Source organism: Telopea speciosissima, chromosome 1, assembly GCF_018873765.1.
Source record: "Telopea speciosissima isolate NSW1024214 ecotype Mountain lineage chromosome 1, Tspe_v1, whole genome shotgun sequence".
Classification (NCBI taxonomy): Eukaryota; Viridiplantae; Streptophyta; class Magnoliopsida; order Proteales; family Proteaceae; genus Telopea; species Telopea speciosissima.
This window is the reverse complement of record NC_057916.1, coordinates 35,918,583-35,942,575: the sequence shown is the minus strand read 5'-3', so window position 1 is coordinate 35,942,575 and position 23,993 is coordinate 35,918,583. Positions and strand designations below refer to the sequence as shown.

Sequence of the window (23,993 nt, the reverse complement as noted above, 5' to 3'; positions counted from 1 at the left end):
ATACGGCATTTAATATGGCGATTAATAAGACTATTTTTAAAAGTCACGTACGGAATTAAGCTATCCCATAGAATACGGTAAGAGTCGGGAATTTGAATTATATGATCGGGCACGGCAATTAATACAACAATTAATACGCAAACTTACTAACTATGTGTAGAACTAATCAGAGTCTAAGATTGATTTGGTTGAACCTTGACATGTTGATTGGGTCCCTTCCCTCTAAATCGTCTCACAAGATTTCAGTTGCATTGCATCTAGATCTTTATCCCCTGCAATGCCCTGCCCGGTCTAATTCCCCTAATACCCCTAACATGGGGAGCGCAATGACCATTCCACCCCTACTCGGGTGAGGTCCACCCCCCTCTTATTATAGGCATTAGGGAATTAGACCGGGCAGGGAATTGCAGGAGATAATCTTCCATTGCATCTAACATTCGACTTGATAGTACTTATGTCTAGACCAAAGACCATTTTCCCGGACAAAAGAACCCTCTCACAATTTAAATATGAAAATCTCACCAAGAAGATAGATTGAAAAAAATATGCTTGTTGGCCTTCAACTAATCAGTCTCTAACTAGTTCTACACAGCCGGGTTCACAAAGTCAATCTTGGGTGCCGCCTTTACTTGGATGTTTTAAACCTATGTGTGATGCCTCCGAGAACTCTGAAACTCAAGCCAAATAAAAGGAAAGGGGGATTCTTCAGAAGTGGTATAACAGAACAACAATTCAAATTTGAATGGAAGGATAATCTGTGTTTTGGTCCCCTCAAATTGTGAAAAATTGATGTTGAATCATTTGTATGTTGATTAGTCATTTGGAAGCTGTGACTACTAATAAACACATCTATATCTCGTCGCATGGCGCACACTCTTCCACAAAATACATTTTTCCTTAAATAAATTACATATTCTGATACTAAAATTTTCTTTTATTTTTTCAAAACTAATTTTACTTCCCTTTCGTTTAGTTGCAAGTCTCGTGCATATTGCACCCTGCAAGTTGCAAGGGAATAAAGGAAAGATGACTGAAATCAAAGCAATACTAAAGTGAAAATTTTTGTAATCACTATCTTGCATGATGGTGTAACAACTCCAAAACATTTTGATTTATTAAATTTTACATTACTTAGCAATCAAATTCTTTTGATTTGAAAAGTAAAATAAATATTACGGCAAAAAAAAACTCTATCTAAAAAAATGCACTCCACGCCAAGACACAGAGAGGGTGAAATGACCATCCCACCCCATGAAAGATGAAGATGCCGCTCAGACAAATGCTTCCTAGTGCGGTCACATTGGGCCCCGCACTGGCACAAGGGCCATGCTCCCATAAAGAACATTTTCCAAATAATTATCAAAAATATAGTAAGAGTTTGGGCAATTTAAGCTACACCAACTCTCTCTCTCTCTCTCTCTCTCTCAAACCATCTCCCACCTTTCCCATGGGCTGGGTCCCACCTCTCCAACTCAGAGAATCCTCTCCCAAACAAATTTTCCTCCCATGGGCTGGTTAAGAGTTTGGGCAGGCTATATAATCATGATTGGCTCCACTTACGTAATTTAAGAGACTATTAATCAAATTTTCCAACTGCTGTACACTTGCATATCCATTGTAGACTATCTTACACCCCCCCCCCCCCAAAAAAAAAAAAGAGGCTAGCTTCCATCATAAACATGCAAAATGCTTCATAATTATTGGGATCAAGAAGAACCACATAAAACAAACCAAGATCTCAGATTTCTTCCCATTTCAGATCCAGCAAGCAGATAAAACTAAAATCCTCAGATACATCTCAAGGCTCGAAAATCATGTTCTCTGCCTCACGTCTTACAGACTCAAACAGCACAGAGGACAGATAACGCTCGCCAAAGCTGGGGAACACCACCTGTACAACGGAACGAGGAAGACTGGTGAAGACAAAGGAAAATGATAAACAAAGAAAAGAAACAGGTGAATAAAAAATTTTCAAGTCACTAATAGAAAATTAGTTTCATTATTAACAAGACCAATAAGGGAAATAAATTTCATGGTTTAAAACTTTAAATGGTGAGATGCAACAAAAAATCTAAAGAGGGTGGAGGTGGAGAGGCTTTGGTGAGGAGTTACACTTTTTTTTTTTTTTTTAAATAACATGGTGAGGAGTTGCACAATAACAATAAACTTGATCACTAAGTCTCAAATTATGGGCCAGTATTTGAATGGATGATAAGCTACAAATCACAGCAATCGGATGATCCTAACCTATTAATTGATCCTTTGAGTTTTATGGATTACTAGAGATGTATGTTGGATAAATAAAACTGATTTTATGTGATTTCAGGGTACAATTCATCCAAGAAATGTCTTATCAAATTGGATGATGTCTCAGTCTGGATCAGATGCAACAACTAATCACATACAATCAGCCAAAAAGATCTGGTAAAATTAACCTCCTGCAATGTTCTTAACACAACATTAAACTTGAAACCAAGTTTCTTATATAATCTTCCAGACAATTCAAAAGAATGTCAAAAATCATAGTCTATAATTTAATTGCGTCAAATTTGGCCTTGAGAGATCACCCAAGCAAAATGAACTGTCTATAGCGGCCTCACTTACCACAATGAGTTTTCCAGCATTTTCTGGTCTTTTTGCAATCCTAATTGCAGCAGCCGCAGCAGCACCAGATGATATCCCAACCTGTATCCATTATCCCAAAAATCATTAAAAACTTAAAGACCAGAAACCACAGACATCCAACTACAGGCAGAACAGATTTTATGTGGTAATCCAAATACCAAGGCACCATAGTTGTCTCAAAAACCTATTCATGGAGATTTTAATGAGGTCACAAACTTACCAGCAAACCTTCTTTCAATGCAAGCTGCTTTGCAGTTTCAATAGCTTCCTCGCTTGATATCTAGATATCACAGAGACATGACAGTCAGGAAATGCTAGTTTGTGCTAGTAGATATTTAATGGTTTAGGCACACATGTGGATTCATGTATGAAATTAAGTGCAGTTTTTGTACAAGGTTCATTAGAATTACAATCAAAAGTGGAGTATACTTCTGTCATACTATTACTAGTGGATTCATACACCATAATAAGGATGTGACTGAGAGACACAACCTGAGCATCTGACCACTCAAAATGTCAACCAGAAGAAAAGGCCCAAGACCTGAGACCTCAAACTTCGCATATGCAAGCCAACTACTAAACTCAAATAAGCATTTTCATAGGCATCTGTGCAACCAGATAAGGTTGTAATCACTTGTCAAACTTGGGATTCCCGGGAGATGACTTTCTAGGATACTATAGTCTTCATGCAACTAGATAGACCATTTTCTGCACAGCTGGATGGCATACCTTCGACCTGGTTTTGGAGTGTGTATGGGGAGGGGGGGGGGAGCGGGGGAGGGTGAACATCAATAACAAAATATCTCCAGATTATGTTAGTGGCAAGTTTTGAAAATCCTGAACATGCAATATTTCATAAACAGAGGAACAACTATTTTTCTTTGACAGGGACGTCACTGCTAACCACTTCTAGTAGAGAATGCAATGAATGACAGTTCATAACACCATTTAATAAACACAAAGCTAACATATTCACTGAAAGGCAAGTTACTACTCAGGAGTCTTACTTGAATAACTTCATCAATGAGATCAACTTCCAATACACCAGGAATAAAACCAGCTCCAATACCCTGGATCTTGTGTGGGCCTAACATAGTTTAAACACAGAATTCATCAACTTTAAAGAACAGTTACAGTATAAAGTCAATGAGTAAATAAAGAACCATGACATAGAACTCAGTAGCTAAAAATCACGATAACCTAATGGAAGTTGCCAAAGACAAATAGGGGAAGTATAAAATTTTCATGTTAGAAGATTATAAAGGAGTTTATAAGTGTAGAGAATTTAAATAATACTGCCCATCATAATCTCTGTGGCTGAAGCAATTGAAGCATTACCAAGAGAGTAAATTCATACCATTCAAGAAAGTTAAGTATTTTTCATTTTTTTTTGGGTAGTAGTTTTCTGTCCGGGAGTGTGGCCTACGCCAGCACTCCCATGTGTCTATCTCTCTCCTCCTCAAAATAAGGGGGCAGAGGTATCTTTCCAAATGGGGAAGAGAGAGATAGACTCATGGGAGTGCTAGCATAGGCCACACTCCCGGACAGAGAACTTCCTCCCTTTTTTTAAATAGTACAATCCATATTAATAGTACTATGTTTGAAGATTGAATCTTCTAAAGCACAAGCAACACTTTAGTTCATATATCTTATCATGTGAACATATTTTTATTTGACTGGACCTCAATTTCATTAATTTCTTAGAAGTTAAAATATATAGTACATTTTGAAAGTACTTATAAAGAGCATCTAGTGCACGAGGCTCCCGCTACAGCAGGGTCTGGGAGGGGCAGGTGTTGCTAAGTTTTGAACTCGCAACCAACAGGTTGCAAGTTTTGAATGTACTCATGCTTAACATATTATACACCTATTTGAAATACAAACACCTCATACTCAGCAATTGATTAAAAACATTAACCAAATCTCTTGAAGACCTCGAGTATTTTTAAACTCATATATTAGTAATCAAATCTTACTAATATATTGCACATTTTCCAGGAGCTTAATTTTACTGAATGAGAGTTCAACAAAAGTTCATGTGTTGCCCCTGGACAAACAATATAAAAGTTTTATTCTCTTTTTCAGTGCTCAAGTAAGAATGGTATGGTCACATTCCTTACTGATTAATTACAACCCTATACAAACTGCTCTGTTGAAAGTTTATACTTACAACAGGATTCATAAAGGGCGCACAAGAGGATGAAAAGAGTACAACAAGACACTCATAAAGGGATGGAACATAGAAGAAAGATCAAAAGACATAAGGTGTAAGACATCCAAGATTACTCACCAGGCTTTCCCCCAGAAAGAACTGCACTTTCAGTTGGTTCCACAGCGTATAGCTAAAAGAACAGAAAAAAAAAAAATGTTCAGAGAATGTCAAATGAGAAATTTGCGGACAGTACATGATTTGGTAAATACACTGAGCTTCTGTTCATATGTATGATCAGAATAACCTTGATATTAGGGTTTTGATCTTTGAGAAATTTCCCCGCACCAGTTATTGTACCACCTGTACCAACACCAGAAACAAAGGCATCGACTTTCTCACCTGAACCTTTCCAGATCTCTGGTCCAGTGGTTTCATAATGAATCTACAAGGTCAATAAAATTTGTCAGTAGGTCCTCATAGAGAGCTCACAATCTGAACAAGATACTTAACAACAACTACCTTGGGATTGGAAGGGTTTTCAAACTGCTGTAACAAATAAGCATTGGGTGTCTTTGCCAAAATCTCCTCTGCCTTCTGAACAGCCCCCTTCATGCCCCTAGCTGGATCAGTGAGGACCAATTCAGCTCCAAAAGCTCGGAGAATGATCCTCCTCTCAAGACTCATCGAAGCAGGCATTGTAATGATAAGCCTATAACCCTTAGCTGCCGCCATGAAGGCCAACCCAATGCCAGTGTTACCACTAGTTGGCTCAATGAGGACACTCTTCACCCATCATCATTATGACACAATCATAACAAAGGAAATTCATTAGGTTCCAAGAACTAATAGTAATAAATAATTTTCCAGCAACCTTTCAACAAAATCAATTCTTGGAGCAATATTTGATTCATGCAGATTACAAACTTCCCTATGTATTTTTTGATATGCAATGAAACAATTCATTAAAACTCCAGTGCAATTTCTTGATTTTATACAAACTGGAAAGCAAAGAGGAAGTACAACAATTTTCTAACAAGGATACATTGAATGAAGCAAGAACCACAAATTGCACATGCTTGAAAGTTGCTAAAAACATTATGGGAGAGGGTTCTCTGAGCAAGTGGGATAGAGGAGCACACCAACGAGATGCGTCAAAACGGTATCTTACATGGGAGGTCAACAATGTCATTTCATGTTTGGAGGAGAGAGAGATAGACACAGGGATGCTGCTGTACACTGCCCCAGCGGCTCAGAGAACCTTTTCCTAAACATTATTTATTCATACTAGCTTTCTACCCAAAAAAAAATTATTCATACTAGCTATTCAATATCCACAATTTGCTTGCTACATAACTAGCCACATTTCTGTGGAACTAGGAAATGATAAAGCTCTATGGTAAATATATCACAAACATAGTGCTCCTAACAATTTGCAAAACTGGTTGGATTGGTCTGGACTCAAGTATGGTTTAGTGAACATGAGAATTAGGAATCTAAGATACATTAAAATGCTACACTGGTATTTTTACTTTACACCTGAATGAGTGATTGGCCATTGATCATGGTTGGAACCAATATCCATCTCCCTACAGTTCCAAATATTAACCAACCCCCCCCCCCAAAGGAGGGAATAACACCTCACATGGAAATAAGATTTTTATCTTTCCTCCCCCCCTCCTAATGTACCTTTAGATAGGTGAAGGTCCTACTAGAGGCCAATTATCCAGGATCCAATGACAAAGGACCAAAGGGGCTGCTGGTTCTGCAGTTCCAATAGAGCAAAATAGGAGTTTAGGTCAATTTCTAGGGTTATAGGATTAATGGAAGTTAATGGGGAATTAGGGTTTGGGTGGTTGGATGGGGCTGAGATGAATATCAAGTGGAGGGGAAGTGTTGGGGATGCTAGGGTTTGAATATGAAAGTAATCTAATGGTTAGATCTGGCTGGGTAGGGTTTTCTCGAAAATTACCTTGTATGTAATCTTCTAGAAAATAAGGAGAATATTGCAATTCTTCAATGGCAGTAGCAATAGCAGCTTGAATAATGGAGAAGGATAGAACCACCTTCAAAGGAGATCCTCCCTGCATAGTTCGAGAACTCGTGAGATCTCGGCGAGTTTCTCGGTTTTTTGAGAAACCGAGACGAGTTGGCATACGAATTGCAAAAGTGCAACAGCTCGACCGAGATCTCGAGAATCTCGACCCAAACTCCTTTATATGAGTGCCAGATCTCGAGATCTTGGTGGAAAATCTTGATATACAGACACCTATCTATGCAAACCTTGGCATACAGACACTTATTTAGGCCAGGAACTAAGACAGACACTTATTTATGCCTAATATCATTTAAGTAAATATTTCATTTACTTAAGATATTATTCATAAATAAGCAAATACCCCCCTGTTTCCAATAAAAATAGTTAAAAAATCAAATTCCAAAAGAAAAAAATTCAACCCCCCAGTTCAAGAACAAAAACTGGATTTTTAGCGGTAGGTGCAATTTTCAACTTTCTAATGCTGAGGTTTTTCTCAAATCTAAAAATTCCATAAATCTTAATATGGTAAAACATTGCTAAAAACTAAAAATGCGGTAATATTTTCATTTGTTTTGATGTCGAAGAAAATATTTTCATTCAGAACGATTTTGACAGCATTTGTGCACATCAAATTAAGTTTAACCGGTACATAACTCCTATTTGGACTTTGCTTTTGCAAAATCTAATAATGCCATTGTGTTTAAATGGTCTAAAATAGGCTGAATACCAAGTTTCAGACCCAAACTAGGTCTAAAACCCACCAAGTTGAGGCGTCGAGTCGGAAAAAAAAAATGCATCAACTCTCGCCAAAATCTCGACTCGACTCGGTTTTTCAAGGGACCGAGTTGGTATCGAGTTCCGAGTTTTAGTACCTTGCCTCCCAGCCGTCACGGCGTAAGGAGTCGTAGGAGATCCACCTACCCTTTCCACCTTGATAGAACCACAAGAATGAACACTCTCAAGGAGCAGTAGCAGCAGCAACAACAAAGGCAACAAACACGATTTTATTTTAATTTATAAAACTGTGGGGGAGTCTCCCACGATTTAATATTTATAATAAAAGGCTAATAGCCAAATCCTAATACAATCTAAACACTTCCCTCACTTAAATCGTGGAAGGGTAGGAATAAATAACTTAAAACCAATTAAAACACTTAAACTAAGAAGATTCCTAAGTAACCAATAGGATATAAGACCCTACTAGCCAATAGGAATATTTCACTTAAATTGGACCAATGGTTCAACCGGTTCAATTTAAAATACTAAAACATGAAAAATAAACTAAGTATTGGGCTAATCCCGTATGCAACCTATGTACCCCTAGTTTAGGTCCATTAAAGTGGCCTATTACAATGAAAACCCTTGGGATCAAAAGCCCAACATATATATATATATATCCCAACCCTAGACTTATTTTTAAAGAAATAAACCCATTTCGATGATGAATCTGCATCACATCTCCCTTTTTCTTTTAGAGGGGTAGGAGGGATTACTCCTAACAAAAGGGGGAAAAAGAATCAACCAACCTGCCCTGGTGTAATGAGGCCCTTTTCCTCTGCATCAGAGATCATACTATACCCAATCCTGCAAGTTGGAAGGAAATCAGGGTATGAGAATGATTAGCGAATTAAATTGAATTTCCAATGAAACTACAATGAAAGATGGTTATATTGACCATTATGCTTATCAGAAATTAAAATAGAAAAAGAATAATTCAGTCGAAGCTGAGAAGCAGAATCTGGATTAATACCTGTCCTTAACACTAGAGCAAGGCTCCATCATCTCTAGCTTGGCAGCAATACGGGCCACGCAGTCATCCACGATGTTGTTGAGATATACTAACGGAGTATTCCCTATCAACTGTTGATCAAGACGAATTCAAAAGAAAATATCACAATAAAGCACCTATAACAGCGTTCACCTAAAGAGAAGGTCGGCGGCGGAAGATCCAGTGATGGAGGCAACTTACTTCAGTAACATCTTTTGCGATTGTAGACCTCTCCTCCGCCATCTTCTCAGACAACCGCAAGCAGAAAAGAAAGATAAGAAATAAGATACAATTTCTCAGGGATCATCGAAGTAAACAAAATAAGATTAAAGGAATCCAATGTCCATTCTCTATCAATGGAAATTTAGATATATAAAAAATAAAAAAAAGAGGCCCAAATGCTAGAGATTAGGAGGTTGAAATTCAAAGATAAAGAACATTATCAGGAAAATTAAAAAGGGGGAAAAACAAAAAATTGCAGAACCTCTCGAACTCCCACCTCTGAAAGGTCCGAAAAGCAAGAAAAACCTCTAAACATCAAAATCGAGTAACTTACATGAAAACAACAAACTAAAAGCAACAGTCAATAGTAATGCAAACATGCAACCTTCCAACCATGTAAACGAGCAGAAGTTTCGGAAGGAAGAAAAAAAAAAACCCGAAAAAACAGAGAAATCAAAATATGAGAAATCGTTCAGCAGCAAAAGAAAACCGATATCCAAAACGTCTTAATATCCACAATTCTCACCGAATATCTCTGTAATCGTGCCCTTTGGAGCGATTGAGAAATTGTCGAAAAATATGGATAATCAAACAAGATTTGTCTCGAAGGTCCAATTTATTGTTCTCTATCACTGCAATCGTGCCCTTTGGAACTATTGAAGAGTTGTTGATAATATGAAATCAAAGGAGATTGGATCGAAGGTCTTCACAGACTAATTTTGTTTACAACTGCATGGATCATTCTAATTAACCGATCCTAAAATCAAATGACAGAGACGGACTTTAAGAAATCGAAAACTTCAGAGGCAAGAACCACCGTGGAGAATATTTTTCTGTTAGAAGATTCTGGAAAAACATAGGTTTTTTCGGAAAAATCAACGTGAGATTGAAGAAAACAATAATTATTTAATTCTTTTCATCAAGAAAGATAATGAAAATGATCAGTACTGAGACAGGACAGGACATGACTACGAGAAAGCAGTGAAGACGACTGATTAACGAAACCCTATCCAATCAGAAAAGATTGAGAAGAGAAAGCTTACCAGTCCACCAAAAACCACTGGGCCCTGTACTCCACTTCTTGTTCCCCACTAATTTGTTCTTGCCGAGCCTGAGATTAAGATTTGAGAACTGAAATATGTATCTACGAATTTGCAGGTCAACAGGCGGGATAGAACCCTCGACTCATGAAGGACTTGGTCTATTTAAGTGGGTTCTTCGGCTGTTGATGAAAATGACTGAATCATTGGCGTTCATGCGATTCATGTGAGGGTTTTGATCCTCCGCGGCCTGGAGTTGAGCGACCATCATATTGCGCTCAATTCACATACTGCCACGTGGAATCAATACTGATCCAATAGTTGACAGATGATGATAATTTAAAATTCAAAATTATCGGTCAAAATTAAAAAAATTATCAGCTCACCATTTACCATCCATTGGATCGACATTAATTTCAACGTGACAACTTGTGAGTTGAGCGCAACACAATGACCGCAGCAAAAATACATTTAAAACACATTCCCATTTTATTTTGGCATTTTTTAAGACCTTGGACTTAAGTGACCATATCTCTCTCTCCTGAATTCTGATAGGTTTGATTCTTTCACCAACGTAAAGATGACTTGAAGGACTATGTTTTTCATGATATCACATTCAACTCAAGGTCAATGCACGAATACCGAATTAAAAACATGTATTTCAAATAAAAATTTCTCAATTTATATGACAATAGTACCGTTTTTTTGGTTTCGCTTTTTTAAAATATTGACGTCTAAAACCTGTACTGTTTGTTTTTCATTTTTTACCATTTTTTTTTTTTTATCGTTTTATTTGACCATCAATTTGCAAATTTTTACCATTTAAAACCCGTATCGTAAAACTCTGTTTTGTTTTTTATCACTCCCCATTTTTGCTAATTATGCTGCAGAGTCATGTCACTTCTTCCTTTTAAGCTTCATTTGTTAAGGTAACAGAAAATACTAATGGGATAAAATCACCAGGAGATATCAAGTTCGAGTCTCCTGGCTGGTACCTCCCCCCCCCCCTAAAAAGTAAAATAGCTATAAAAACTCCCAACTTCCAAAAAATAAAAATTTTAAAAATAATGGAATAAAATATAATTTTTCCTTTTTTGAAAAAAAGAATTCTCCATGCTCAAATCACGACCCCATTTTTTAAGATCATAATGATAGTTGGAAATACATAAATATAAAAGGAAGATATGGAAATCTATGTTGATTAGGATTCTTATAATTCTATTGTCTCATGTGCTCCACGCTGCACTAGTGTATGATTGGAAGAGAACATTGATTGAGTATATTAGGGAATATATATTAATTAATTTCCATGAAATCCCATAGAACTTAAATATTCTTTTACAATCCCACGTTGATAGTCAATTAGACAATTCATACATAATCTGTTTCAATTCTATCTCCAGAATTAAAAAAAACATCAGAATCATACATAATCTATTTCAATTGTATCGTTTCACGTGCTGCATGCGGCCCCAGTGTATGAATGGAAGAGAGCACCTGATGGGGTATATTAGAGAATATACACTAATTAATTCCCGTCTGATGTGGAGTCTCACCGAACTTAAATATTCTTTTGGATTGGGAGCCACAATCCCATGTTGATATATTCTGTTTGTCCCCGCCTGGTTTACTATTTCCTAATTCTGATTGGTGGGTCTGACCACATTTACTTCAGCTTAAGCCCATACTAGTACATATGGGTAGGCCCATTGCCCATGCATGCTCCTACCTACGTACATCCAGACGAAATTTGAGATTGGACCCATTTTCTAATTTCTATGTATGTCTTTTGGCTGCGCTAGAATTATTTTGGGAAGCGATTGCTTGGGGAAGAGCATGGTCCCTGAGTGTGCAAGGGCCAATTAGAGTGCATGAGTAAACATCAACAGGGTATCATTTTGCATTTCATCGGATGGGATGGTCGTGTCACACTCTCTTCACAGAAACCATTTTTCTTTTTGTTTTTTTTAGGTTAATGATAAAAAGAAAGAAAATCATCATATAAAATCACCCATGGCCACCCTTGCTCGGCTCTGTGAGTAAGCCGCCCATGATAATAAAATATGTCAGTCTTCTTTCTATTTAAAAAAATAAAAAAATAAAAAATCTCCTCTTTCTCTTTAAAAGCCTAAGTCTAGTGCAAATCTATTTTTTGTAAAATCTTCCAAAAAAACATTTTAAACTTAAGATGAATAGAAGAATTCCACAATCTATTATTTCTAAAAGTACGCTCTAATTCAAAATTGCTTTTCGCAATATATTTTGCAACAGCCTGAGTATAAGCATACCAGTTTTTAGTGAATGCACAAATCCATTTATCAAGTAGAGAATTCTTTTAAGAAGAAATTCATAAAATCTCTTTAGAAATAGGTGGTAGAAGAAGAAAATATGAGTGTAACATTCCATGTACCATTCATTATTTTGAGTCCGCTTGATTTTTAGCTTGACAAAGCTTGGGTTCAGTCATTGATTATCCAAGCATTATACTCTAATATTGATCTATTAACAAATTTCTAACATGGTTCATGGTCTGTACTCTGTAGCCAGAAAGGACAACCATGAACTAGTTCATGTCAAAAGTAGAGACAGATCTCACCTGTTTCAATTAAGTAGAAGACTACCAAGGAAAAAAACCATAGAATTTGATGGGCACCACTAGATGGCGATGGCAGACGGGTTAAACTAAATACAGATGCATCTTAAGTTCAAACTCTGAAACAGGAGCAGCTGGAGTGGTTCTCAGGGACCATGACAGACTCTTGGGCAGTAGAGTTAAAAGTTTAGAGTGGAATCAGTGGAAGAGGTTGAAGCTGAGGCTTGAGCATGTTCCTGAAGCCATCTCTGTTAAGGCTCCAACTATTAATTAAGAGCATGGCTTACATTGTGAGCACTGTAAGAAATTTAGTTCCATAGAGCAGCCAAAACAGCCTAATCAGTGCAACTTGCATATAAATGAAAAAAAGTAAAGCAAGGCCCCCAAAAGTTGCTTCATAGATGTCCACTGAAAGATGGATCGATACCAGTCAATAATATTTCACACTGCTTGGTCAGTGATATAGTTGCAGTCACTACATAGATGATAGTATTCACTACAAAGATACTAGTTTATATAGATTCAGCATTAACATCAAAGCCGTCATAACAGGGCAAGAGAAGACTATTGAACCCAAATTACATTTCAACAAAAAATTAAATATAATTCGATAAATGAAAAGCTCAGACAACTGATCATTCATTCTTAGCACCTGCAGGACCCACAAGAACACCTTGAGCAGTTCCTTCCGGCCTCCATCATCCTTCGCCTCACCATCTGATTTTCTTATCCTGATTTTATATTTTGCCTCAAAATTCAGAAATCTCTTTTTTCGTCTTTTCCAAGGCTTCATTCATCCTAGAAATCACTTCCTCAAGACCCCCTTTGTTACGCTGAACTTCTGGGAGGACCTCCTTGATGGTTCTCTCCACTAGCACACCTCCAATCATCCGGTAGCATCGCCGGGATGGATCAAGTGGCTGTATGGCTCTAATCACCAAAGAGTGCTCGCTCACTTCCATCTCCAATTCTGTAATTTTTGAGTGAAGTTGGTTGATTTCAGGCCTCATGGTGTCATATATGTTGGCAATTGCCTGCTCATTCATTGGTTCCTTACCACCGCCTTCAGCTTTGTTCAACATGACTGTCAACCTTAGGAAATGAGACCAAAAGGAGACAATACAATAATTATACCATTTTACCATTAAAAAAAAAAAAAACTACATCCTTTCAGGGGAATCTCACAATCCATTTATTCAAGGATGATATTATTTGTAGATCAAGAAACTTAAAAGAGTGTACAAATCCAGTCACTGCATCTTATAGAGAAAAAATGACTATTTCTGTCTACACCACCACAATCACCTATTTGCAGCTAACATCTAGTATTTAAAATAATAACATTTAAGTACATTACTGTGTCGCCTGAATCTATTGCATGTTCAGGCACCCACCAAAAGATGGTATAACATAATAGAGAAGATCATAAACAGATATGGTGACCAAGCATCTGGTTACGATAGAAATCAACTAATAGTCAGAAATCTCCATGGAAAAAGAAGAAGAAGAAAAAAAAATCAATGTCAGATCGAAGCCAACAGGCTACCTGCTCTCACCAAAAGAGGAGAGAGGGAGGCAATCACTCACAGATCATGTGCTAGCATGAATCAATTTTTCAGCATGCCAAAAAAATACATGCAAATTTCTTTCAAGTATAAAACAACCATCTTTTCTTTCACGTATCATACAAAACCAGTTAGTAATGCGTTCAAATATCAGAGTCTCGAACGAGATGTGACCCTTCCAAGAAATTTTGAAGCCATACAATCAATAAAAATAGATTACCATTTTCTTCTTATGTTAAGAAACTGAGACCTATTGAAGCAATACAATCAAGGGAAAAAACCTATCGTAAACCCTTTTCCACCTTTAGCACACTTTCCCCACCCACCAAACATCACACTACAGGTCTGTAATTCATAACTAAACTTTGTACTGCCTCAATCTCAATGAAGACCAATGGAAATGAGGAAGATAAATAAGAGAATGGGAACCTGATGCAGAAACCAAGCCGTTTGGCCAGCAATACAAGAGAGGAACTCAAGGGAGAAGGGCTGGTTCACTTCACCAATCGGTGGACCAACCCCATGGGCCATAAGGCCAACCAACTTTAAGTTGGGCCAGCCCAATTGGGCTGGGAGTTGCTGGGTCTCTCAAAACCAGATCGTGGGGGGTATAATTGTCATTTTTATGACAATTTTGCACTACAAGTAGGGGCCGAGTGTCACTTTAGTGGACCCCAGTCGTGTAGTTAGTTAGTATCGCCTAAGTTAGTCTTTGATTTAGTAAGTCAGCTTCTAATTCTACAGATTTAGTCAATAATCTAATTTCTATTTCTGTCTTTTCTTGGGAAGCAAGTCTTTGCTCCTATTTATTTGTAAGGTTGTTCTCAGCCACTCTCACAATTTAATTGATGAATGAATATTGCTTATGCAAATTGTGTTCCTTTTCTCAAGTGATTCTCATGACTTGAAGGGTTGAGGAACCTGGCTGAGAGAGCCGAACATCTTTATCCCTTCTTTCTCTTATTCTCTTCCTCTCCCTCCTGCCTTGCTCAAGCCCTGGTGGAGATTACTGTTGTGCTGAGACTGTTGCTGCTTCTGGAGAAGAACAATCGTGGACTGAAGACTCTCATCTTTCCAACTGAAGCTGCTGCTGGATGTTGACCCAATCGAGTGCAGGCTGATGTCCTCTTTGCGTGGAATATTGCTGCAACTTCTGGGTGTGACAACTCCTTATCCCTCCATCGAACCCTGCTGGGTTTTTGAACACCAAATCACCCCACCATCCACTCCACTCGATCCCCTTTTCAGTACATTCCACTGGCTGGATCTGGCCTAAACCCTAACCTTCTATTTTGGGATCAACCTATAGATCTCCTAATCACACCATTCCACTGGCTGGATCTGGCCTAACCCCTAACCTTCTGTTTTGGGATCAACCTATAGTTCTCCTAATCACACCATCTTTCACTCCATTCCACTGGCTGGATGTGGCCTAACCCCTAACCTTCTATTTTGGGATCAACCTATAGATCTCCTAATCACACCATCTGATTGAGCTGGGATTTTCTGCAGAGCTTCTTCCCCAATGAAGCCCCACTCGACCTGAGTTTGGCTCTCTTCTATTGGCTGGATTAGTTTCTACAGATAAGTTTCTTTAACTTTCTAATTTGGTTTCCTGCTGATAACCAGTAACCAAGCCATCCTATTTCTTCCCTGTTTGAAGGGTTTGCTGGTTATCCTAAGACCTACACTCGACCCTAGTATTAGCCCTACTGAGTGGCTGTATTTGGTTGTTAGTCTTGGCTTTAAAATAGCCATCCTATTTATTCCCTGTTTGGAGGGTTTGCTGGTTATCCTAAGACCTACACTCGACCCTGAATTTCAGCCTATACCTTACCCTGCTATTGAGGGTTGTCCTAATATTGACTGCTGAGTTTCCTGGGTTACTTGGGGCTAAATCCAACCTAGATTAGCTCTACATTAGAACCTCATGCTATTCTGTCATTATACCCACAGTAGTATACCAACCCTTCCCCTCCTAAATTCAGGCATCCTTGCAGCCATGGCTTGCAGTTTCAGTGCAGTGATGCACAGCAAAATATCAAGCACAGTTTATCTTTTCAGGAGTTCAGAATTATCATTTGTCTTACTTTGGGTATTGACCTAGCAAAATATCAAGCACAGTTTAACTTTTCAGGAGTTCAAAATCATCATTTTCTTTCTTTTGGGTAGAAATTCAGAAAATCCCTAACAGTTGACATAATTTTGACAATGATGAATAGAAGATATATTGGCTGACATTTCAAGAGTTCCAAGATACTATATGAAATCGAAATTTTACAATTAAAGAAGGTATGTCAGAATGTTCGTAATAATGATTTTAATAAAAAGATGACAAAACAAATCGAAGAGGAATCCTAAGTCTGGAACTCCCTCTTGATTTGTGCTAAAGTCAGGCTAAGTTTTAGAGAATTTTGATCTCCACGAACAAGAAAAGAAGGAAATAAAGCGATTGAACAACCTACTAAAATAGAGAGCGGGCCTTGATGCAACAGTAAAGGTTGCTCCATTATGACCAAGTGGTCACGGGTGGAAACGGCCACTCTGCAAAAATAGAGGTAAGGCTGTGTACAATATGTCCCTTCCCAGATCCCACAGTGGCGGGAGCCTCGTGCACTGGGTACGCCCTTTTTAACAGCCTACTAAAATCAATATCACTGGTACTCCCCCCCCCCCCCCAAAAAAAAAAAAAAAAAAAAAAACAAAGGAGAACAACAACAGCAGTGCAAGGACTCATTCAGGCAACTGGAAAAGCAAGGTTACTTAGTCCTGATCATTGTAAAGACTGATTCAAGCAACACATCACTAATTAGAAGCAGATTGATTCAAGGGCCAAATTACAATCAAAAGCAAGACTGGAAAATGAATACAAAGAAGATCAAAGTTAAAAAACCAGAAACGATTAAGCCCTCTTACAAGAGTTCACTGCGGTTTCTATGCGTGTCTGTCTCTGGTATGCAACCCCCCCCCCCCCCCCACAAGAAAATCTTCAACCAATTTGCAATGAAACCCAACGGCCACTTCAACTAAAACACACAAACAGAGAGAGAGAGACAGAGAGGCTCACCAACCGTTCGGGATGGACGAAGAGAGAGAGGAGATGGCAGTGATGTTGGGATACCAGGGCAGCGAAGAGAGGATGAGAGGGCAATAGCTTAAGGAAAGCAGGGCTTGGATGGCTTTTGGACTTAAGGGTTCTGATATCTGTCGAAGCGGATATAAGATCTTAAGAGTATAAGACGTTTACCAGAAAAAAAAAGAGTATGAGACGTTTGGTGGGTGACCATGTTTGCCTGTTCCGTTGTTTCATGTTTTAGGATCTCCCTTGTTTAATTCACACATATATCCCTAATAATGTCTCAAAACTAGGCTGACATAGCCACATTAATCATGATTGGCTCATTGCACTTATGTAATTTAAGAGACTATTAATCAAATTTTCTAACTGCTGTCCACTTCCATATCCATTGTAGACTATCTTACTTTTTGTAACTTAGGCCTTGGCTACCCCCCCCCCCCCCCTAAAAAAAAAAAAAAAAAAAAAAAAAGAGGCTAGCCTCCATTATAAACATGAAAAATGCTTCATAATTATTCAGACCAAGAAGAACCACATAAAACAAACCAAGATCCCATATCTATTCCCATTTCATTTTGATGAAATATTTATTCCCATTTCAGATCCAGGCAGATAAAGCTAAAATCCTAAGATACATCTCAAGGCTCGAAAGTCATGTTCTCTGCCTCACGCCTTACAGACTCAAAGAGCACAGAGGACAGATAACGCTCGCCAAAGCTGGGAAACACCACCTGTACAACGGAACGAGGAAGACTGGTGAAGACACAAAGGAAAATGATAAACAAAGAAAAGAAACAGGTGAATAAAAAATTTTCAAGTAACTAATAGAAAATTAGTTTATTATTATTAAAGGAAAGAAATTTCATGGTTTAAAACTTTAAATGGTGAGATGCAACAAAAAAACTAAAGAGGGGGGGGGCGGAGGAGAGGCTTTGTTGAGGAGTTCACAATAACGATAAACTTGATTACTCAGTCTCAAATTATGGGCTAGTATTTGAATGGATGATAGGCTACAAATCACAGCAATCGGATGATCCTAACCTATTAATTGATCCTTTATGGGTTACTAGAGATGTAAGTTGGATAAATGAAACTGATTTATGTGATTTCAGGGTACAATTCATCCAAGAAATGTCTCATCAAATTGGATGATGTCTCAGTCTGGATCAGATGCAACAACTAATCAAATACAATCAGCCAAAAAGATCTAGTAAAATTAACCTGATGCAATGTTCTTAACAACATTAAACTTGAAGCCATGTTTCTTATATTTTCTTCCAGACATTAATTCAAAAGAATGTCAAAAATCATATAGTCTATAATATAATTGCGTCAAATTTGGCCTTGAGAGATCTCCCAAGAAAAATGAACTGTCTATAGCGGCCTCACTTACCACAATGAGTTTTCCAGCATTTTCTGGTCTTTTTGCAATCCTAATTGCAGCAGCCGTGGCAGCACCAGATGATATCCCGACCTGTATCCATTATCCCAAATCATTAGAAACTGAAAGACCAGAAACCACAGACATCCAACTACAGGCAGAAGAGATTTTATGTGATAATCCAAATACCAAGGCACCATAGTTGTCTCGAAAACCTATTCATGGAGATTTTAATGAGGTCGCAAACTTACCAGCAAACCTTCTTTCAATGCAAGCTGCTTTGCAGTTTCAATAGCTTCCTCGCTTGATATCTAGATGTCACAGAGACATGACAGTCAGCAAATGCTAGTTTGTGCTAGTAGATGTTTAATGGTTTAGGCACACATGTGGATTCATGTATGAAAATTAAGTGCATTTTTTCTAAAAGGTTCATTAGAATTAAAATCAAAAGTGTAGTATACTTTTGTCATACCATTACTAGTGGATTCATACACCATAATAAGGACATGACTGAGGGACAAAACCTGAACACCGGACCACTCAAAATGTCAACCAGAAGAAAAGGCCTAAGACCTGAGACCTCAAACATCGCATATGCAGGCCAACTACAAGACTCAAATAAGCATTTTCATTGGCATCAGTGCAGCCAGATAATGGAAGTAATCACTTGTCAAACTTGGGATTCCCGGGAGATGACTTTCTAGGATATTGCAGTCTTCATGCAACTAGATTGACCATTTTCTGCACAGCTGGATGGCATACCTTCGACCTGGTTTTGGAGTGTGTATGGGGTGGAGGATGGGTGGGCGGGTGTGAACGTCAATAACAAAATATCTCCAGATTATATTAGTGGCAAGTTTTGGAAATCCTGAACATGCAATATTTCATCAACAGTGGAACAACTACTTTTCTTTGACAGGGAGGTCACTGCTAACCACTTTTAGTAGAGAATGCAATGAATGACAGTTCATAACACCATTTAATAAACACAAAGCTAACATATTCACTGAAACGCAAGTTACTACTTAGGAGTCTTACTTGAATAACTTCATCAATGAGATCAACATGCAATATACCGGGAATAAAACCAGCTCCAATACCCTGGATCTTGTGTGGGCCTAACATAGTTTAAACACAGAATTCATCAACTTTAAAGAACAGTTACAGTATAAAGTCAACGAGAAAATAAAGAACCATGGCTTAGAACTCAGTAGCTAAAAATCACAATAACCTAATGGAAGTTGCCAAAGACAAATAGGGGAGGTATAAAATTTTCATGTTAGATGATTATATAGGAGTTTATAAGTGTAGAGAATTTAAATAATACTGCTCATCATAATCTCAGCGGATGAAGCAAATTGAAGCATTACCAAGAGAGTAAATTCATACAATTAAAGAAAGTTAAGTATTTTACATTTTTTACAAGCAACACTTTAGTTCATATATCTTGTCATGTGAACATATTTTTATTTGAATGGACCTCAATTTCATTAATTTCTCAGAAGTTAAAATAGTATGTTTTGAAAGTACTCATAAAGAGCATTCCAGTGCACGAGGCTCCCGCTACTGCAGGGTCTGGGAGGGGCAAATGTATGCAGCCTTAACCCCCTGCTACACAGGAGAGGCTGTTTCCAAGTTTTGAACCCGCAACTTTTGAATGTACTCCTGCTTAACATATTGTACACCTATTTGAAATACGAACACCACATACTCAGAAATTGATTAAAAACATTAACCAAATCTCTTGAAGACCTCCAGTATTTTTAAACTCAAATATTAGTAATCAAATCTTAATAATATATTGCACATTTTCCAGGAGCTTAATTTTACTGAATGAGAGTTCAACAAAAGTTCATGTGTGGCCCCTGGACAAACAATATAAAAGTTTTATTCTCTTTTTCAGTGCTTAAGTAAGAATGGTACGGTCACATTCCTTCGACTGATTAATTAGAACCCTATACAAACTGCTCTTCTCAGGAAAAAGGGTAGCATTTGCAACTTGAAAGTTTATACTTACAACAGGATTCATAAAGGGCGCACAAGAGGATGCAAAGAGTACAACAAGGCACTCATAAAGGGATGGAACATAGAAGAAATATCAAAAGACAAAAGGTGTTCTTCCAAGATTACTCACCAGGCTTTCCCCCAGAAAGAACTGCACTTTCAGTTGGTTCCACACCATATAGCTAAAAGAACAGAAAAAAACATGTTCAGAGAACATCAAATGAGAAATTTGCGTACAGTACATGATTTGGTAAATACACTGAGCTTATGTTCATATGTATGATCAGACTAACCTTGATATTAGGATTTTGATCTTTGAGAAATTTCCCCACACCAGTTATTGTACCACCTGTACCAATAGCAGAAACAAAGGCATCGATTTTCTCACCTGAACCTTTCCAGATCTCTGGTCCAGTGGTTTCATAATGAATCTACAAGGTCAATAAAATTTGTCAGTAGGTCTTCATAGAGAGCTCACAATCTGAACAAGATACTTAACAACAACTACCTTGGGATTGGAAGGGTTTTCAAACTGCTGTAACGAATAAGCATTGGGTGTCTTTGCCAAAATCTCCTGTGTCTTCTGAACAGCCCCCTTCATGCCCCTAGCTGGATCAGTGAGGACCAATTCAGCTCCAAAAGCTAGGAGAATGATCCTCCTCTCAAGACTCATCGAAGCAGGCATTGTAATGATAAGCCTGTAACCCTTAGCGGCTGCCATGAAGGCCAACGCAATGCCAGTGTTACCACTAGTTGGCTCAACGAGGACACTCTTCACCCATCATCATTATGACACAATCATAACAAAGGAAATTCATTAGGTTCCAAGAACTAATAGTAATAAATAATTTTCCAGCAACCTTTCAACAAAATCAATTCATGGAGCAATAGTTTGTTTAATGCAGATTACAAACATCCCTTTGTGTGTTGATATGCAATGAAACAATTCATTAAAACTCCAGTGCAATTTCTTGATTTTATACAAACTGGAAAGTAAAGAGGAATTACAACAATTTTCTTACAAGGATACATTGAGTGAAGCAAGAACCACAAATTGCACATGCTTGAAAGTTGCTAAAAACATTATGGGAGAGGGTTCTCTAAGCAAGCAGGATAGAGGAGCACACAAAGGAGGTGCGTCAAAACGGTAATCATACATGAGAGGTCAGCAACGTCATTCCATGTTTGGAGGAGAGAGAGATAGAAACAGGGATGCTAGTGAACACTGCCCCAGCAGCTCAGAGAACCTTTTCCCAAACATTATTTATTCATAGTAGCTATTCAATATCCGCAATTAGCTTGCTACAGAACTAGCCACATTTCTGTGGAACTAGGAAACGATAAAGCTCTATGGTAAATATATCACAAACATAGTGCTCATAACAATTTGCAAAACTGGTTGGATTGGTCTGGACTCAAGTATGGTTTAGTGAATATGAGAATTAAGAATCTAAGATACATTAAAATGCTACACTGGTATTTTTACTCTACACCTGAATGAGTGACTGGCCATTGATCAGGGTTGGAACCATATCCAACTCCCTACAGTTCTATTGATCAGTGTTGGAACCATATCCATCTCCTTACATGGAAATAAGATTTTTATCTTTCCCTCCCCCTCCCCCGCTCCCCTTTTTTCTTTTGGAGGGGTAGGAGGTATTACTCCTAACAAAAGGGGGAAAAAAAGAATCAACCAACCTGCCCTGGTGTAATGAGGCCCTTTTCCTCTGCATCAGTGATCATACTATATGCAATCCTGAAGTGAAACTACAATGAAAGATGGTTATATTCACCATTATGCTTATCAGAAATCAAAATAGAAAAAGAAAAATTCAGTAGAAGCTGACAAGTGGAATCTGGATTAATGCCTGTCCTTAACACTAGAGCAAGGCTCCATCATCTCTAGCTTGGCAGCAATACGGGCCACACAGCCATCCACGATGTTGTTGAGATATACTAACGGAGTATTCCCTATCAACTGTGCAAGACGAATTCAAAATATCACAATAAAGCATCTATAACAGCGTGCACCCAAAGGGAAAAGGTCAGCGGCGGAAGATCCAGTGATGGAGGCAACTTACTTCAGTAACATCTTTTGCTATTGCAGACCTCTCCTCTGCCATCTTCTCAGACAACTGCAAGCAGAAAATAAAGATAAGAAATAAGATACAATTGCTCAGGAATCATCGAAGTAAACAAAATAAGATTAAAGGAATCCAACGTCCATTCTCTATCAATGGAAATTTAGATATAAAAGAAAAGGCCCAAATGCCATAGATTCGGAGGTTGAAATTGAAAGATAAAGAACATATCAGGAAAATTAAAAAGGGAAAAAAACAAAAATTTGCAGAAGCTCTCGAACTCCCACCTCTGAAAACGAAAAACTAAAAGTAACAGTCAATAGTAATGCAAACATCCAACCTTCCAACAATGTAAACAAGCAGAATTTTCGAAAGAAGAAAAAATGAAAAACAGAGAGATCAAAATATGAGAAATCGTTCAAACAGCAAAAGAAAAACGATATCCAAAACGTCTTCATATCCACAATTCTCACCGAATATCTCTGTAATCGTGCCCTTTGGAGCGATTGAAGAATTGTGGAAAATATGGACAATCAAACAAGATTTGTCTCGAAGGTCCAATTTATTGTTCTCTATCACTGCAATCTTGCCCTTTGGAGCGATTGAGGAGTTGTTGACAATTTGAAATCAAAGGAGATTGGATCGAAGGTCTTCACAGACTAAATTTGTTTACAACTGCATGCATCATTCTAATCAACCGATCCTAAAATCAAATGACAAACACGGACTATAAATCATCAAAACTTCAGACGCAAGAACCACTGTGGAAAATATTTTTTCTGTTAGAATCAGATTCTGGAGAAACATAGTTGTGAAAGAAGTCATCATCGACTGCGGCTCGTCACAAACTGCGACACGGAATTGAAAGTCTTCTACAGTAACCAAAAAATACAAAACAACGAACAATTGCACAAGAGTGTCGAAGAAAAAAAAACAAAACTGAAAAAACAGAGATCAAAATATGAGAAATCGTTCAACAGCAAAAGAAAAACGATATCCAAAACGTCCTCATATCCACAATTCTCACCGAATATCTCTGTAATCGTGCCCTTTGGAGCGATTGAGGAATTGTGGAAAATATGGACAATGAAACAAGATTTGTCTCCAAGGTCAAATTTATTGTTCTCTATCACTGCAATCTTGCCCTTTGGAGCGATTGAGGAGTTGTTGACAATTTGAAATCAAAGGAGATTGGATCGAAGGTCTTCACAGACTAAATTTGTTTACAACTACATACATCATTCTAATCAACCGATCCTAAAATCAAATGAGACGGACTATAAATAATCAAAAACTTCAGAGGCAAGAACCACTGTGGAGAATATTTTTCAGTTAGAATCAGATTCTGGAGAAACATAGTTTTTTTCTGATGTGATCAACTTGAGAATAAAGAAAACAATAATTATTTAATTCTTTTCATTAAGAAAGATAATGGAAATGATCAGTTCTGA

At 37.8% G+C, this 23,993-nt stretch overlaps 2 protein-coding genes and 1 pseudogene across 6 annotated transcripts; all 3 read right to left on the bottom strand.

The window, feature by feature from the left end:
• Positions 1–1,743: 1,743 nt before the first annotated feature.
• On the bottom strand, positions 1,744–23,137 carry LOC122648569 (cysteine synthase). Of its 4 annotated transcripts, none has more exons than XM_043841782.1 (11): positions 23,016–23,137; positions 8,782–8,835; positions 8,563–8,672; positions 8,339–8,396; positions 5,297–5,560; positions 5,082–5,219; positions 4,916–4,967; positions 3,633–3,712; positions 2,846–2,905; positions 2,605–2,685; positions 1,744–1,891 (listed from the first exon to the last, which is right to left on the bottom strand). In XM_043841782.1, the coding sequence occupies exons 2-11, from the start codon at positions 8,821–8,823 to the stop codon at positions 1,799–1,801; spliced, it is 978 nt and encodes a 325-aa protein (XP_043697717.1). In that variant the 5' UTR covers positions 8,824–8,835; positions 23,016–23,137; the 3' UTR covers positions 1,744–1,798. The 4 variants fall into 4 exon arrangements, with proteins under 4 accessions (XP_043697717.1, XP_043697715.1, XP_043697716.1 ...); XM_043841780.1 differs by lacking the exon at positions 23,016–23,137 and adding an exon at positions 9,810–9,943 and having other exon boundaries at positions 8,782–8,837; XM_043841781.1 differs by lacking the exon at positions 23,016–23,137 and adding an exon at positions 9,849–9,902 and having other exon boundaries at positions 8,782–8,838.
• Positions 13,006–13,644, bottom strand: LOC122648574 (annotated as a pseudogene).
• Positions 13,928–22,923, bottom strand: LOC122648570 (cysteine synthase-like). 2 transcript variants are annotated; one of them, XM_043841784.1, is made up of 12 exons: positions 22,883–22,920; positions 22,543–22,596; positions 22,330–22,439; positions 22,160–22,217; positions 20,970–21,233; positions 20,755–20,892; positions 20,592–20,643; positions 19,496–19,575; positions 18,709–18,768; positions 18,470–18,550; positions 17,685–17,807; positions 13,928–13,948 (listed from the first exon to the last, which is right to left on the bottom strand). In XM_043841784.1, exons 2-11 carry the CDS (start codon positions 22,582–22,584, stop codon positions 17,715–17,717), a joined length of 978 nt encoding a protein of 325 aa, XP_043697719.1. In that variant the 5' UTR covers positions 22,585–22,596; positions 22,883–22,920; the 3' UTR covers positions 13,928–13,948; positions 17,685–17,714. The 2 variants fall into 2 exon arrangements, with proteins under 2 accessions (XP_043697719.1, XP_043697720.1); XM_043841785.1 differs by lacking the exons at positions 13,928–13,948; positions 17,685–17,807 and adding an exon at positions 18,143–18,297 and having other exon boundaries at positions 22,883–22,923.
• Positions 23,138–23,993: the final 856 nt, after the last annotated feature.

What these genes read in the sequence shown, in the direction of transcription:
- LOC122648570 (XM_043841784.1), bottom strand. Translation starts at nt 22,584, where the DNA reads ATGGCAGAGGAGAGGTCTGCAATAGCAAAAGATGTTACTGAA. An exon ending in TGCTCTAGTGTTAAGGACAG is followed by an intron (nt 22,218 to 22,329) that starts GCATTAATCCAG and finishes GTTTCACTTCAG; the next exon opens with GATTGCATATAGTATGATCA. An exon ending in TCTTTCTGGGGGAAAGCCTG is followed by an intron (nt 19,576 to 20,591) that starts GTGAGTAATCTT and finishes AAACTATGTTAG; the next exon opens with GCCCACACAAGATCCAGGGT.
- LOC122648569 (XM_043841782.1), bottom strand. Translation starts at nt 8,823, where the DNA reads ATGGCGGAGGAGAGGTCTACAATCGCAAAAGATGTTACTGAA. An exon ending in TCTTTCTGGGGGAAAGCCTG is followed by an intron (nt 3,713 to 4,915) that starts GTGAGTAATCTT and finishes AAACTATGTTAG; the next exon opens with GCCCACACAAGATCCAGGGT. An exon ending in TCATTGATGAAGTTATTCAA is followed by an intron (nt 2,906 to 3,632) that starts GTAAGACTCCTG and finishes TGTGATATCTAG; the next exon opens with ATATCAAGCGAGGAAGCTAT.